Raw genomic sequence first — 17,235 nt, forward strand, 5'->3', positions numbered from 1 at the left:
AGTCTCACACAAGGGAATGAATCATTTGGCAGAAAAATAAACAGTTGAAATCTTTATTAAATTTTTCATTTCGCTTGCCGGTTCCCATGGATAAAAATGACATGATATTGTATGAAAAGAATGAGCGTCTCAAACATGAGGCTAAAAATCTCAAGTTTATGTAAAAGTATTTAAAAAATTTCTCTATATTTTTATTGACTCTGGTCTATCTTTTAAGAGATATTCATAACATGCATCATACCTATTTCTCTTCTGATTATACATAATCTATCTTTTGGTAAAAGTTTTGTGAAAATATCTGCTAACTGATCGTGTGTGTTTGTGAACTCTAGTACTATATCACCTTTCTGCACATGATTTCGAAAAAAATGATATCTTATTTCAATATGCTTAGTTCTAGAATATTGTATTGGGTTCTTTAAAAGATTTATAACACTTGTATTATCACATTTGATTGGAATGTGATTATACATGAGTTTTAAATTTTCAAGTTGTTGCTTTACGTAAAAAATTTGAGCACAACAACTATTCGCAGCAACATATTCTGTCTTAGCAGTAGATAGTGCAACAGAATTTTATTTTTTACTAAACCAGAAAACTAGTGCATGACCTAAGAAATGGCATGCTCCACTAGTGCTTTTTCGATCTATTTTACAGCCAGCATAATCTGTATCTGTGTAACTGATTAAATTGAAAGTTCTATGCTTAGGGTACCATAACCCTAGATTAATTGTACCACTAAGATATCTAAAAATGCGCTTAACTGCAATTAAATGTGATTCTTTTAGAGATGATTGAAAGCGTGCACATAAGCACACACTAAACATAATATCTGGTCTACTGGCTATTAAATATAATAAGTTACCAATCATACCTCGATATATTTTCGAGTCAATTGGCTTACAGGATTCATATTTATCAAGTTTAGTTGATGGGCTCATTGGTGTTCCAATTTCTTTAGCACATTCCATTCCAAACTTTTTTAGTAATTCCTTAATATATTTTGATTGATTGATGAATGTCCCACTTTTTTGTTGCTTAATTTGCAATCTGAGAAAGAATGTAAGTTCTCCCATCATGCTCATCTCAAATTCTTCCAGCATAGTCTTAACAAAAACTTGACACATATTTTCATTACTAGCATCGAATATTATATCTTCAACATAAATCTGAATCAAAATAATATCATCATTTTCATATTTAATGAAAAGAGTTGTATCAATTTTTCCTCTTGAAAAAATTTTTTCAATCAAAAAATCACTGAGTCTCTCGTACCAAGCTCTAGGAGTTTGTTAGAGTCCATATAGTGCTTTGTGAGTTTGAAAACATGATTTGGGGAAATATGATTTTCAAAACCTGGACGTTGCTCAACATATACCTCTTCATTTATAAAACCATTTAAGAAAACACTTTTAACATCCATTTGAAAAAATTTGAAATTTTTATAACAAGCATATACAAGTAGCATTCGAATAGTTTCTAATCTTGCGACTAGTGCATATGTCTCATCATAATCGATTACTTCTTTTTAATTAAAACTTTGGGCTACAAGTCGAGCCTTATTTCTATTAATGATTCTGGACTCATCTTTCTTGTTTCTAAAAATCTATTTTGTTCCAATAATAATATGATTTTTGAGTCTAGGAATAAGCGTCCAAATATCATTTCATTCAAATTGATTTAACTTTTCTTGCATAGCTAGAATCCAAGATTCATCAAAAAATACTTCATCAATATTTTTGGGTTCAATCTGAGATAGAAAAGCAGTATGATTAAAAATATTTCTAAGAGATGATCAAGTACTTACACCTCGTGAAGGTTTACCCAAAATTTGTTCCACTTGATGATCTTTAACAAATTTTCACTATTTGGTTGCATATTGTATTAAATTTTGATGATCTTTCCTAATATTTCCATGTTAAACTTCCTCTATTGTATTCTTTTTGTTGAGATTGAGACTTTCCGTGTTATTTATATCTCCTGTTTCTTCATTAATAGATTTCTTAGAGAGTAGAGAATTAAATTCATCAAATACTAGATGCATAGATTCTTGTACAGTCAAAATCTTTTTATTGAATACTCTATAAGCTTTACTATTAGTAGAATACCCGAAAAAAATCCCTTAATCAGATTTTATATCAAACTTGCCTAAATTATTCATGTCATTTAAAATAAAACATTTGCATCCAAATATATGAAAGTAACTAATGTTGAGCTTGTTCTCATTCCAAAGCTCATAAGGGATTTTATTTAACTTAAACCTTAGCATAACTCTATTTATAATATAATATGCAGTACTTATTGCTTCAGCCCAAAAATAACTAGGTAAGTTGTTCTCATTGAGTATTATTTTTGTCATCTCTTGAAGAGATCTATTTTTTCTCTCTACTACCCCATTTTGTTGAGGAGTTTGAGAAGTAGAAAAATTATGCACAAAACCATTTTCATCACAAAAAGTTTCAATATTTTTATTAACAAACTTTTTTCCTCTATCATTTTGGATACTTGAAATAGTATAACCCTTTTTCATTTTGAATTCTCTTGCATAACTTGATAAAGGTATTATGTGCCTTATCTTTATGAGCAAGAAAGATGACCCAAGTATATATAGAGAAATCATCAACAATAACAAATGCATAATATTTTCCTCCTATACTTGTAACTCTATTTGGTCCAAAAAGATTCATGTGTATCAGTTACAATGGTCTAGTAGTGGAAATATATTTATTGGTTTTAAAAGAAGTTTTTGTTTATTTACCGAATTGGATGCATCACAAATTTTGTCTTTAAGAAAATTTATTTTTGGTAAACCGCTCACAAGATCATTTTTTGAAAGTTTGGAAATAAGTTCCATGTTGGCATGACCTAATCTTCTATGCCATAGCCAACTAGTTTCATTTTGAGTTGAAAAACAAATAGCATCTTGTGAGTTAATTTCTTCAAAATCGATTGTATAAATATTATTGCTTCTAAAAGTAATAAAACAAATATTACAATCATGATCATTCAAAATAATACATTTATCTATTTTGAAAGTAACTGTAAATTCTTTATCACATAATTAACTTATACTCAAAAGATTATGTTTTAAACTTTCAACAAATAGAACATCTTCAATTGTGAGAGAAAATTCATCACCAATTTTACATATTCCCACGATCTTCCCTTTCGAGTTGTCTCCAAATGTCACGTGTCATTCTTCTTTAAATTTAAGATTAAAGAACTTAGTCTTGTCTCCCGTCATGTGTCTTGAACATCCACTATCTAAAAACCATTTATTTTTCCTTGTGGAGGACTTCATGCATACCTATAAAAACAATTAAAATGATTTTTCTTGGTGCTCAATTTATTTGGGTCCTTTATTTATTAGTATTAGAAGAAACAAGATTTTTAAGTACCCATATAGCCTTAATGATTATTGTACGCTTTCTTCTAATAGGATAAGTATGATAATTATGATCATTTCTATTACAAAAATTGCAAATAGCATGTGAAATATATGAAGAACCTGAGTGATTATAATCGTATATTTTTTTGACAAAATTACTTTTATAAAAAGAATTTTGAATATTAGATTTTGATGTAAAAGGATTATCAAAGAAGTTTTTATAAGGTTTGTATTTTTATTTTAGTATATATTCCTAGCCTGTCTTGTCAAGAACACATATTTGACTACCAATAAGTTTTTCAAAATTTCTTTTTCCATTCATAAAGTTTTCAATAATATTTTCTAAATTAGTTTTCTTATTCTTCAACTCAAGATTTTCATCTTTCAAAACGATACTTTCTTTTCTTAAAATATCAATTTCGTTTGTTAAAGAAGAATTTTTCTTTTTCAAAGCAGTATACTTGATACCTAATTTTTCAAATTCTTCATATATCTCTTTTAAAATATTTTGTAATTTTTCATATGAAAGATCTTCAATATTATCAATATTTGTTACCTTAATGTCATCTTTAGCCATAAGACAAAGATTTGCTGATTCTCCATTGCTTGTTTTACTATCTGAACTATTTGAATCATCATCTCATGTAACTTTCATTACTTTCTTACCCTTGTTTCGATATTTCTTTAGCAGAGGACAATCTGACTTGATATGACAAAATTTATTGCATTTATAACAAATTAAAGTGTCATTTTTACCTGAATCTTTTTTAGAAAACTTTTTGAAGGATTTCCTCGGAGGAGTTTTATTTTTCTTTAAGAACCTCTGAATTCTTCTTGTTATCATCGCAACTTCTTCATCTTTGTCGTCATTTTCCTCATCTTCATCACTTTCACTTTCATGAGGAACAACTTTAAGTGCCAAGCTCTTCTTTGGCTTTTCTTCTTCTTCTCCTCTTTTCAATGTGTACTCATGGGTGATAAGTGACCCGATGAGTTCATTCACTTCGAGCTTCTTGAGGTCTCTAGTTTTAAGAATCGCTGTCACTTTTAATTTCCAGCGTTTTGGTAGAGAGTTAAGAAATTTTCTTACTATCTTCACCTTGGAATAAATTTTGTCAAGAGCTGTCAAGCTATTTATGATGTTAGTAAAACAAGTGTCCATACTAGAAATAGATTTATTATCATTCATCTTAAACATTTCATATTTATGAGTAAGAATATAAATTTTTGATTCCTTGACTTGCGAAGTTCCTTCATAAGTAACTTCCAAGTTATTCCAAATTTCTTTTACCGTAACACAAGTAATTATTCTATTAAACTCATTTCCATTTGGAGCATTAAATAATAAATTCACAGCAGTGAAATTCAAAGTATAAAGTCTATCGCCTTTACGATCAAACTCTTCTTCTTCCTTTTTGACCTTTACTCCATCAACCACTTTTGTTAGAATATAAGGTCCATTTACAATGCATTTCCAGATTTCTTGATTTTGAGCCTGAAAGAATATTCTCATTCTAACTTTTCAGAATGAGTAATTATCTCCACAAAAGAGTGGAGGCCGACTGCTAGATTGATCTTCACCAAATGAAACTGCAATGTTAGCCATAAGATCTTAACTCAAAAGATAGTTAATCTTATAATAGAGCTCTTAACTTTGATACCAATTGTTACCCAAATGACTAACACAAGAGGGGAGTGAATTGAGTTACATTAAAAAAAATAACAATTATAAATTAAATATACAATATAAAATATAAACAAAATATAAAATAGTAATAAATATAAAGAATAAGGGTAAAAGAGAAGCAAACTCAGTATGTTAACGAGGTTTGGCCCCGCTGCCTACGTTCTCGCCTCAAGCTACCCCTTGAGAATTTTCAAATTCACTATTTAATCTCCTTCAGGTGGAGATAAAAATCTATTACACATTTGAACAACACCGCTACAAAGGATCCGTGTAGAACACCCTCTACACTTGCAATTACCTTACACGTGGTGATTCAACTATTCCTTGTGTAGAACACTTTCTACATGCACAAGAGTTATACACACCCTTTTACTGATACAAGAATTGATAGTGGGTAGGTTATCAGAAAACACTTATCAATGAGTGGAATAAGAACGATACAGCGTAAATTATATTTTTTAAAATGAACAAGAATTAAGACTCAATACTTAGAGAATAGAGAATGAAAGTTTTGAATAAATGTTATATGCTCTTGGTGTTGTGAATGTAAAGCTCTCAAATGATCTATTTATAGGCATATAAGACTTCATATTCAAATTTAAAAAGATTCACATGTCAAAGACAATATCATTCACTTTTAAAAGGTTTTTCTTTTTCAATTGTCAAAAACAACATCATTCATTTTTCAAATACTTCAAACTTTATCTTTTACTTTTGGCTTATGACAAAATGAGCACACTTTACTTTTCAAAAAATTCAAAACTAATCTTTTACTTTTTGCATATGACAAATAGAACACACTTTACTGTTCAAATTTTTCAAACAAAATTATCTACCTTTTGCATAAGTAAAAAAAAATTAATCACTTTTGAAAATATTCAAATAAAACATGCACATGTGAAAGATGACAATCAATATTTTTTAATATTTTTAAAATTCAACTCTTTAATCAAGGTATGCACATGTGAAAGATAACAATCAATCATCTTTCAAAATTTTTAAATTTAATTTTCAAAATATTCATGCACATGTGGAAAATGTATTTTAATGCTTTATGATAAAATATTAATTTTGAGCCTTAATCCTATTTTCAAATTTTTAAGAGATTTACAATATTATTCTATGACTTTACTGTGAACTTGTTCCCTTCTTGCTCATACTTGTTTTCTTGATGTGCTTAACTCCATTATTTAGACAACTTGAACTTGAGACTTCTTTATTCTTTGAATTCATTTGTTATCATCAAAATCCATATGTAAATATATAATTACATAAAACTTGAAATTTTAGATTCAACAATACTAATGGAACTTGACAAATTCTTAAAATCTGAATCACTTAAATCTAGCAGCTACAAAGACTTGGATCTCGAGATGCATGCTTCAAATGAGGATACTTGCGGTTTGGTTCGGTACATGATGGTCCGCACACTAGTATATATATATACTAGTAGAGGAGCACTAGTAGTGAGAAAATAACTTAGTAATAAAATAATATACATGTCAAAAGAAGGTAACATACACATCATAATAACATACATGTCAAAATAAAATTATTTTCATTTGATTGCATTTTTGTGTATTTTAATTAAATGATTATTTTATTTAATATAATTAGTGGCTCTATTGTTTTAATTTTAACGTGTTTTTCATTATATTATTTTATGATTTATAAGTTATAAAATTTATTTTGATGTTCTTTCTTGATATTAATTATTATTTTGTATTTAAATTTCTCTTTACTTTAAATTATTTTATTATTAGATTTAATTATTTTATTTTATTAATATTGAGCTGTGGTATTTTTATTTAGTTTTTATTTATTTTTATTGTACTTTTTTATCTTGTTAGACTTCTATTTTCCTGTGGGCTTTGCTTTAGTGGATTTTTCTTTTAATTTTGGACCAAACACTTTCAGTTTTCGAGCCCAACCCATATACCTTAAGCCCAGGCCGCTTATTCCCTTAAGCAGTGCCGTTTTGGTCCATGCTCTTAGGGTTTTAATTCTTTCTTCTTCCTTCTGCTGGCGCTGACTACTTCTCCTCCATTTTCATTTTTTCTCCTCTGTTTTTCGTATGTTGTTGCTGCTTCTCCCTGTTTCCACTTATTTTCATTTCTTTTATTTTCCATTCTTTTCTTCTTCTCCTGCCGTGCGCCACTTGATTCTTCTTCCTCTCATTCCAGCCGTACCCAGCTATCCAACCTCGACCGAAAGCCACAACAGCCCAACAACGCCGCACAACCCTTCCCCACACGGAAACAAACAGCTCGAAGCCTCTGTTTTGCTTCCTAAAAACAGAGCAAATGCTCCACCGTGCCCAACCAACGAGGGCACAAAGCTGCGGAGCCACCATGAGCTTCCACCTTCGGATGCTGTCCTGGTTAATGCTTAGCCATTTTCGGTCGTTTCTAGCTACTGCCATATTCATCCATCTCCTCGATCAGCAGTTCTCCCTCACGCTAATCTCTATCCATTTTACCACTCTTTCATCTCTCTCTCATTTACCTCTTAAGCTTTCGGTCTCTCTCTCATAGTTCTCTCTCTGTGGCTTAGCCGCATGCCACCCTCAGCTCCATCGCCTCTTCCACGGCTTCTTTGCAATTTTTGTAAGTCCCTTTGCCACTGCCAACTTGCTTCTTCTAGTGGCTATGTGTGTGAGGAGTGCTTTGTTTTTGACAAGGAAGAACAAGGGTTGGTTCATGTTGTGGAGGAGCTCACGGCGTCACCTATTGGTGGTGTTTTTCGATACAGAAATTTCATGGAATGAGGGTGGTGGTGTACATGAATGAGCTTGATGTTGGGGTCTTGGCAGCGTTGGATGGTGCGAAGCTACGGCGTCAAAGGGGAGGAACACCTGTTGTGTAATTTCCTCATAAAATCATGGGTAAAACTGAAAAAAAAAAAATTGTTAGATGAAAAGCTTTTCACACATTCGCACTTTATATAAAGTATAATTAGAGTTTTAATATTTTTTTTATAATTTTTTAATTGTTTTACAGCTTTTTCTTAAATATTTGATATTAAAGTTGTAAATGTTCCAATTATTTGATGTCTGACAATTGGCTTACATATACGCATGCACTGACCTAAAAGAGAGAGTAACTTCTATACACATGCTCTGCTCTGACCAACTGACAGAGGGGACACAACAACAGATTTTAGTACAAATGCAACCAGCAGAAATCATACGAAATAATTTACTGACACAATCCATCATTCATGAAAAATACAAATTTAAATTGCATAACCAACCAAAATATTACTATTATAAACATAATTTAAAGACTTTTTGCACGGATAGTATACACAAAATTCGAAAGAAAAAGTAAAGGTATGAAACACACGGAAACAGAATAAGAATTTTTATTCATTCTAGTAGCAATAAAGATAGATGCTTATTATTATAGAAAGATATACATAAAAGTTAAATTTAATAATATAAATAAAATTATTTCAGCTCAGTTTATCTAATTATATTATATATATATTTTAATTTTTATATAAAATATAATAAATAATTTCTTTTTTTAAATTATAAAATAAAAATAATATTAAAAATAATATTTTAAAAATATTTTATTTAATTTTTAATTTTTATTCTATTTTATCTGTAACTAAATACTCATTTTTTATAAAAAAAATAATAATTATAATAGTGAGTGTGTAAATATTAAATAATTACTTTAAAAAATAACTAAATATAAAATTTATAGAAAAAAATTAATTTTTTAATAATAATTTTTCTTTTTTTTTTTTTCAAAACTAATACTTCGACATTCCACCCATTCCTCTTTCCTCTCTCAAATAAACGCATTTCGAAATCGAAAGCATTAATATGGGAAGCTAAAGACATGTATACGTGTCCCGGAAAGGAATGCAGGGTAAAAATAATTTCCACGCAACGCGACTCTCTCTCTCTCTCTCTCTCTGTAGTCTGAACCCTCAGCCAAGGGAAAAAATCTAGGAAAGATTGTGGTTTCATCGGCCAGGTTATCAGCCACCTAGGCTTAGTTTCAACTGGTAAGCACCCTGAATTTATTTTCTTGACATGTGTCTTTGTTCTCCATTATGAGTGAATCAAGATCATGTAGTAGCTACTCAGATATTAGTTCAATAAATATGTGTGTCCCTTTTATCGTTATTGATGATTTGGAGCTGGGTGGACCCATATTTCAAGAGAGGCTGAGATGGGTTGCCTCAGATCCAGGAAAATCCAAGTTTTATGAGTAAAACGGTTAAGCTTTTTAAGGAATTTATTGTGACTATACGGGTTCTTTCGTTTTTCCTAGGTTGTTTCCCTTTACCCTTTTGGCTTTCTCCCCTTGGATTTGCAGTTAAAGATTGCATTTTGGTTATTTTCGCATATGTTTTTTAGGGGTTGGTGGCCTGGATAGGATTTATGACTTCCGTGGTCAGTTTTGTGCCAGAAGGCGAAGAAGTTGGTAAGTTTTAGAGCCTTTGAGAAACCGAAAGTACTGGTGAATGATCGGAGTATTTGTAAATGGAGATTAAATTCATTGTTCCTCACTAGATCTGATACTTCGGTTTTATACTGTACTCTTTAGCTCATGCCCATAATTAAGTTGATCTTGGTGGTGTGATTTGTGTTCCTAATCAATATAGTTGTTAAAAGACTGGTGATCATTTAATTCCAATATAAGAGTTACCTATTAATACAACATTTAAAACTTGGTCCCGAGTACAGTGCTTGAAAGAGATAAAGGGAATGGAAAATAACAAGTTATGTGAGTATGGAGATATTGTAAAGTAACTAGGATAGGAGACTAAGACAAAGAGTAAGAGAGTAGATGGAGGAGATGTCGGAGATGTCTCCAGCAGTTGCAGTGACTCTCAGTTTGGGTACTTCTTTGGGTGATAACTCTGGAATCACAACTCATGTGGAAATCACACGACTCAATCTGGTAACAGATTCAGCAAATTTTTTGTTGGATCCTGCTAAGGTGGTGCCAGCAGAGTCTGTTTCAAGTGGCAATGGAAGCTGCAATGATGCTAAGGAGGAAGTTAACATGCTAACTGTGACAGCACCAGAAGGCAATGCCAGAGGAGGGGGGAATTTGTTGGAGATGTTGCCAGAAAACAGAGATGAATCAATTGCCAATGATACCATGGTTCAGGAAAGTGAGGAAGATGAAATCGTGTCTGTTACAGATGACAATAATGGATATATTAGTGAGGATTTGTCAAGTTCGAATGTAGGGTCTCAAATAATCTTGCCCGATATTGTGGAAATTGAAAACATTGGTCATGCTCAGATTGTTGCTAAAGCTATTATCTTGGTGGAATCAAGTATAGGGCAGGCACCTCCTGGTGAACTTATTGTGGCAGCAGTGAGCCCAGATTTGAAGATATCTGGTAAATCTGATTTAAAGGCCTCTGCAATGGTTTTCCAGTCACACGTGGAGAAGAATGTCAGTAAAGCAGGCCATCGAAGTGTCTTTGAGCTGGAATGTATTCCCCTTTGGGGTTCTGTATCTATTTGTGGAAAAAGACCAGAAATGGAAGATGCCATTGCTGCCGTACCTCAAAATTTGAAAATTCCAATCAAAATGCTAATTGGTGATCGTTTGATTGATGGAATAAATCAGAGTTTGACACACATAACTAGTCATTTTTTTGCTGTTTATGATGGCCATGGGGGCTCTCAGGTACATCTTTATCCCCATTTGTTTATTATTCATTTGATTGTTTTGGTACAATTGGATGATTTTTATTGTGATCATTCTTCCTCAACTGTTTGACGTTCGACTTATCAAAAAAAAAAAAAAAACTGTTTGACGTTCGATTATTCATAAATTATGTGTAACGTGATTTGCTTAGTTTGATTTTTTACTTCATAGGCAAGGTTTAGAAGTCGTTAACCTGATGTATCTCTTAATGATCTCTGTTGTGTTCAGTTAACATACATATTCCAATAAGCTTGATATTTGAATACTTCAATCTTTGAATGAGTTTGAGATTGAGATATTCCTTATGATAACAATTTTGGAATCCAGAACTTTTTTTTTTTTAGTTTTTTGTCGGGGAACCTCTCCAAGGCAGGGCCCGTCGGACCCATTCCTGCAGAGTAAACTCCAGTCCCGTGCACCGCTCCCTCAGAAGTTTCCTTACACGGAACTGGTTAAATCGCTGGCTTTTTATCAAGGGGTGTGGCCTTTGGATTGTTTGCACTCATGAGGTGTTGAACCTTAGACTTGAAGGGAGTAATACCCCAAGACCAAGGTCTTCACCACTTGGACCAACCCCTTGGGGTTGGAATCCAGAACATATTGGTTTGATTGGAAGGGTTTACCTTTTGCAGGTTGCAAACTATTGTCGTGAGCGCGTCCATCTGGCTTTGGCTGAAGAGATTGGAGTCTTTAAAGACAGTTTAAGTAGTGGAGGAACAGGGGAAAATCAGCAGCTGCAGTGGGAGAAAGCCTTTACTAGTTGTTTCAAAAAAGTTGATGATGAAATTGGAGGAAAAGTTAGTAGAGGCATCAATGGAAGCAATGGAGATGCTTCTGACCCTATTGCTCCAGAAACTGTTGGATCAACAGCTGTGGTTGCATTAATATGTTCGTCTCATATTATAGTTGCAAACTGTGGTGACTCAAGAGCTGTCCTTTGTCGGGGGAAAGAACCCATTGCTTTATCAAGTGATCATAAAGTAGGGTGTGTGCTTTTTTTCTGCTATTCCATTATGGGCCAAGGCTTTCTCCAATGGAAACTAATCATTCTTTCATAATTGGATTTTATTTTTCCCAGCCAAATAGAGAAGATGAATATGCAAGGATTGAAGCATCTGGAGGCAAGGTCATACCGTGGAATGGTCATCGTGTCTTTGGGGTTCTTGCAATGTCAAGGTCCATTGGTAGGTCTACTTTTTTCCCAGATCTTGTAGTAATTGTATGTATCATTTGTTTGATAAATATCTGTAAAGAAAAAGGGAAGCCTCATTCTTACGGAAGCTGCATATTGGGCGGTGCTTTAATTTTGAAATCGACACAAATGTAATTCCTTAAATTGGAACCTTATTCTGACAAGTCTTTCAGAACGCTTATGAAAAATGTCAAAGTGTTAATTGTTATAAAAAGGATTGGACAATATGAAATCCTAATGACTTTTTTAATCCTGACACTACTTAATCTGGAAGTTCTATAATGACTGGCATCGAGAAAAGGGACTTTTCATGGTATCGATATAGATTTGTTGGTTTGTTTCTATATATATATATATTTGATGTGGATTAATGTTAAGCTGCAATCCGCTGGATGTTAAAATATTTAATTCTTCTAACACATTGGTTTTGGTGATACATAGTTATTTGCAATTTATACCTGTCCCGATTTGGTTGTCTGAACAAATGCATTTCCTTCTGTTGGCTAGCATATCCCCTGTATATGGTACTGGAGTTTGATAAGTACCGTAATTGAGAAAAACAAAATTAATACTAAGCTAAATCTTTATTTTCTCATTCTTTGTTAATCTACAGGTGATAGGTATTTGAAACCATGGATTATTCCAGAACCGGAAGTCATGTTTCTTCCTCGAGCTAGAGAGGATGAATGCCTTATTTTAGCCAGTGATGGTTTGTGGGATGTGATTTCAAACGAAGAAGCTTGTGCAGTGGCTCGAAGGCGGATTCTGCTCTGGCACAAAAAGAATGGGATTGCATCTCTTCTTGAGAGGGGTACGGGAATTGATCCTGCAGCGCAAGCAGCAGCTGATTACCTTTCAATGCTTGCCCTCCAGAAGGGAAGCAAGGATAACATATCTGTGATTGTGGTGGACTTGAAAGCACAAAGGAAGTTCAAAAGCAAGTCTTAGTGGAGAAACTTCAGCATGATAGTTGAAGTCTCTTCCCTATATATATTAGAGAAAGTACATCTGCTTAATACAGAGTCTGGTCCATTCCTTTTTCTTTATGGGCTTAATGTGTGTTCAAGTATAGAAAGTTATATGTACTATGGTAACTTTGATGGAGTGCCATTATCTCTGTCTTGGTCTGTCTTGCCGAGATTGAGTTTTTGTAAATTTTGAAAGGCTGCAAGTAGGGAGAGAAATTTTCAACTTGAAGGTTTTATGAGGTCTTTTATCTTTTCGACCCAAGGTATATAAACTTTTTGCTGCTACATGAAGATGAGATGGCGCGCAGACCAAGGATTTTTGCGTTAGCCTTGGCAGGTAATTGTTTGAGGTTCTGAGCCTACCAACTCCACCTTGGGAGCTTGAACACAAGAATAAGAGAACCCAATAATCTCCCGTCACCCCCTTGCCCTGCTCATACCGTCATGAGCTGAAAGCGGTGGGAATCCAATGTTAGTTTGGTTGGTTGAGGACAAGGCATGTCAAAGTTTGGATGAGAAATATTGTTCGTTTTAGATTTTGTCATTTTTAATTATAGGTATTGATGTGATACATTAAGAGACTTTATAATTTGGGAGAAACTCGCTCAGTTTTGCTCACCTTTGTTGCAAATAACCACACCGTTGTGTGGAGTTACTGACAGATGCTACATAGCAGTCTCATGATCTTTTCTTGATCGATCTGTACACCGAGAATACGAGAGAATCAAACACGGTTGGATTCTTCAAATATGTAGAACCCCAACTTTTGAAACTTGCAAGTTGGTTGTTACTTGGGGAGCAAAATGTTGAAATTTTGAAGCATTTTTTATTCCTGTGCATGCAAAGAAGCTTTGCGTTGAAGTTTAACGAAAAAGTTATCGAGTTGTAGACCTTAAAATTTCATTTCTTGCCCCTACTCTAAAGTATCAGTGTACCCACTGGATATTAAAAGTCATAAACATGGCAAGACATTTCAATATAGTCGCAAGAACAGACCAACGGTAGACCTTTACCATCAATGTAACACTAGAAAATTCTCATTCCTCGATCGATACTTCAGCAAAACACATTTTCTATGTCAAAAACTCAAATTCCGGCCCATGCCTCCCAAACGGAGATTCTTTCGAGCTAATTAAAGAACAACTTTTGTACAATGACAGGAAATGTTAACAATGTTAAGGTCATAGAGAAAAATGACTCTGAGAGTGAGAGCAAAGATATATGTTGGAATATCGAATGATATTCTTCAGGTCGGCCTTCATGGGCTGTAGAAGGAAGGACCGCATTTGCATTTCCAACCTTCTGGCTCATAGTTTGCATACTGGATGCCCATATTCCTGTGTCTGCTTGTGGTGGGTACTTGAATGGCTTCACATGGAACGCACCCATAACACTTGTGCTCACAGCTTGGTGGCCTCGACCCTATGTTGTTTACCCCTATGTATTTTGCTTCTTCATTCATCTTTGCATTCGCGCTTTTGAAACCCTTTAAGAAAGAGTACTTGACTGATTAATACCATGAGAGAGAGAGAGAGAGAGAGAGAGAGAGAGAGAGAGAGAGAGAGAGGTGGGGTGAGGGTCAAAGACTAACCTCTCCTGTGCCCAAGGTAACGGTTAAAGACTCTGAGCTCTGGTCTGGCCCTGATCAAGCAATGGAATTAGCAGGGTTACTTGAGAAGCTATTACTTAGCAAGGGAGAGTTCAATTCAAATAAGTTTAAACAGGAAGAGAAGGTGTGATAGTGAACTGAAAAAAAAAAAAAAAAAAAGCTTTCCATTGAGAATGATGGAAGGTTGGAAGGGCATCTCCTTCATTCTTCAGAGAAAATAAAATAAAGCTTCTATATGCAGCTTCTCAGGAAGATGGCTCGCTCGCATAGCTAAACAGCCTAAACCTAAATGTGGTTGTCGTGGTGGCAATCATTGTGTAGAAATAGTATTTCTTTCATTTAGTAAACGTATGGATTGTTTTGATTCGTTTTAAGGATAGGCTATGAAGCTAAGCCAAGTAGATGTGATCATTGGAATAAACAGTGGACTTGTAGCTATGAGCTATAAACCAAATGGACATGATCATTGCAACAAAAAGTAGACATTTATGCTGGTGATTGAAGGGGAGGGAGGGACAGTGGCTCACCTTGTTTATGAGCACCAACACTAGCATTCTGTGGAAAAGGCCTACTTGTCGCCGAAGTCCAACACACTATCTGCAGAGCTATAATAATAAAACAACAAAATCTTCCCTTCATTCTTCAGAGCTCAAGTGATTATGGTGACTATTATGACGGAAATGAGAGAGAGAGAGAGATTTCCTGAAATCTCTTGATCACTCCACTTTAGGAGGAGGCCATGAATGTTGTTACTCGGATTTAAGAAGGTGAGAATGGCCAGCCAAAAAAATCAGTTCCCCGAAAAAAGCAAGCTAGAAGCTACTCTTTCTTGGGTTTCTCCTTATTATCTTTGCATTGGTGGATAGATTTTGCTTCACAAGCAAGTGATTTGGTTTCTTGTCAATTAGTTAAAAACGGTGACACGTTTCCCTCTCGTTTGACAACTCACTTGAAACTCTTTCATCTCTGCTCCTTTTCCTCTCTCTTTCTTCCCCTTCTGTTTGGTATCCTATCAACACAAGCCAACCTCTATCAATCTCTCTCTCTCTCTCTCTCTCAAATCAATCTCAGAGTACTTGACCAGAATAACAGCTCTTTTCTAGGGGTCTGAAAATCCTGCAACCTTCTATAATCACTGATAATCAGAAGTAGCAGCTGCCTAGACTGAGGAGGCCCCACCCATTCAATCTCTACCATATTAAGGGGAAAAAGATCAAGTGGGGCAGAGAACCATTTATATGTAGAAGGAAAAACGTATCAATTCCTGAGACATTCAGCACTGTAGAAAAAATTAATGAGTCAGTTAATAGAATTAAATAATGTACCCGAGTCAACTTTCTTCAGGTTGGTGGGTTGGGGAACACAGTGTCTTTACCTTCAATCCAATCTGAGCCGTTCATTTGGGCGATTTGTGGGATTTGCAATTAAGAACTGATGACCTTTTGGGTATCACCAGATAACTACATTTTATTAAGGAATAATAGAAAAATAAAACCCAACATTATAAATTGATGTCTCACAGACAGACCTCGATCAGTTAATAGTTCGAATTTGTTTTCAAAAATATTTTCTCATATTTTGCTAATATTTCCAAAAAGTTTTAAATGGATACCTGAAAACAAGACTTTATTTTCTTCTATTATTGTTCTTTTTAACTTTTTATTATTTACTTTTGGGCATGAGCCGCCTGAAAGTAATCTTGGGAAACGAGCTTAACGATTGCACCATCCATTGCTCAGTGGTCTGTAGCTGGTAATGTAGGATTCAGACATTGATATACTGAACTACTGGATTGCGAAGATCAGTATTTTACTGTTTCGTCGATTTGGCATATATAAGTCGGGAAATCTTTGCTCAACAAGAGAACTTGGTTCAGATCAGGGATGCTATAAATAGATAGTCAAAATATATGTGTGAAAAGAGGATTAGGATGTAGCATTACAGGCACATTAAAGCAACAAATACCCATAAATAAGTTTCGGTATGCAATGTTGGTGAACAATGGTTGATGGGAACTTCCCGTTGATATCTGTGAGTGAGTGACTGAGTCGAGTGATTTGATTGAACAATGTGCCATACTGTCTCTGACTCTGTTTCCACCCTGCAAACTATGAGAACAGAATGGAGATAAGCTCCCAAAGCATTGCTCCATCTCTTCATCCATTATCATACCTTATCTGAACCAAGTACAGGCAATTACAGTACCAGTTCCCAGCTTAGGATATTGTGGGGTTAGAAATCTGACAAGCTTCAAGCTACTACTTATATTAGTAAAATCTCAACTGATGTGCATGACAGATTGCATTAAGTAGTGATTATCACTGTGATTAGACACAAAATACAAAATCTAGATTAATGTTTCCAACTAAACTTAACTTGACTAAAGTGATCAAAAGCTAAGGAATTTCTGAAAATCCCACCGATTACTGGATTATTCTCTTATATATGAATATTAAAACCATTATCAGCATACACGACGAACCTTAGGCTGCTAAATTGCTAATGCAACTTGAAACTTATTCTGATGCAAGTACGCAACTATGGCAAGGTTTGGCAAAGTTTCAAAGTCTTTGACTAGTGTCGAAGTGTCTACTTCCTCCAAATATCCATAAACTATAGAATCTGACTAACGAGAGAATCATTAGGAATCGAGCAGTATTTTTCTCATGTACTTTCTTTCTAAAAAGAGAATTAGAACCACCAT

General features: G+C 34.0%; 2 protein-coding genes across 6 annotated transcripts; one reads left to right on the plus strand and one right to left on the minus strand.

Annotated features, from left to right (window-relative positions):
- The first annotated feature begins 8,910 nt into the window (after positions 1–8,910).
- On the plus strand, positions 8,911–13,145 carry LOC122281167 (protein phosphatase 2C 16-like). 5 transcript variants are annotated; one of them, XM_043092503.1, is made up of 6 exons: positions 8,914–9,095; positions 9,451–9,517; positions 9,781–10,741; positions 11,395–11,742; positions 11,841–11,946; positions 12,568–13,145. In XM_043092503.1, the coding sequence occupies exons 3-6, from the start codon at positions 9,884–9,886 to the stop codon at positions 12,900–12,902; spliced, it is 1,647 nt and encodes a 548-aa protein (XP_042948437.1). In that variant the 5' UTR covers positions 8,914–9,095; positions 9,451–9,517; positions 9,781–9,883; the 3' UTR covers positions 12,903–13,145. The 5 variants fall into 5 exon arrangements, with proteins under 5 accessions (XP_042948453.1, XP_042948437.1, XP_042948428.1 ...); XM_043092519.1 differs by having other exon boundaries at positions 8,911–9,095; positions 9,451–10,741; positions 11,395–11,747; positions 12,568–12,721; XM_043092494.1 differs by having other exon boundaries at positions 8,914–9,517.
- Positions 13,146–13,937: 792 nt separating this feature from the next.
- On the minus strand, positions 13,938–17,088 carry LOC122281195 (EPIDERMAL PATTERNING FACTOR-like protein 3). Its single transcript, XM_043092530.1, has 3 exons — positions 15,059–17,088; positions 14,514–14,563; positions 13,938–14,408 (listed from the first exon to the last, which is right to left on the minus strand). Exons 1-3 carry the CDS (start codon positions 15,168–15,170, stop codon positions 14,181–14,183), a joined length of 390 nt encoding a protein of 129 aa, XP_042948464.1. The 5' UTR covers positions 15,171–17,088; the 3' UTR covers positions 13,938–14,180.
- Between the last annotated feature and the right edge of the window lie 147 nt (positions 17,089–17,235).

This window comes from Carya illinoinensis, chromosome 1 (assembly GCF_018687715.1).
Source record: "Carya illinoinensis cultivar Pawnee chromosome 1, C.illinoinensisPawnee_v1, whole genome shotgun sequence".
NCBI classification, from domain to species: domain Eukaryota; kingdom Viridiplantae; phylum Streptophyta; class Magnoliopsida; order Fagales; family Juglandaceae; genus Carya; species Carya illinoinensis.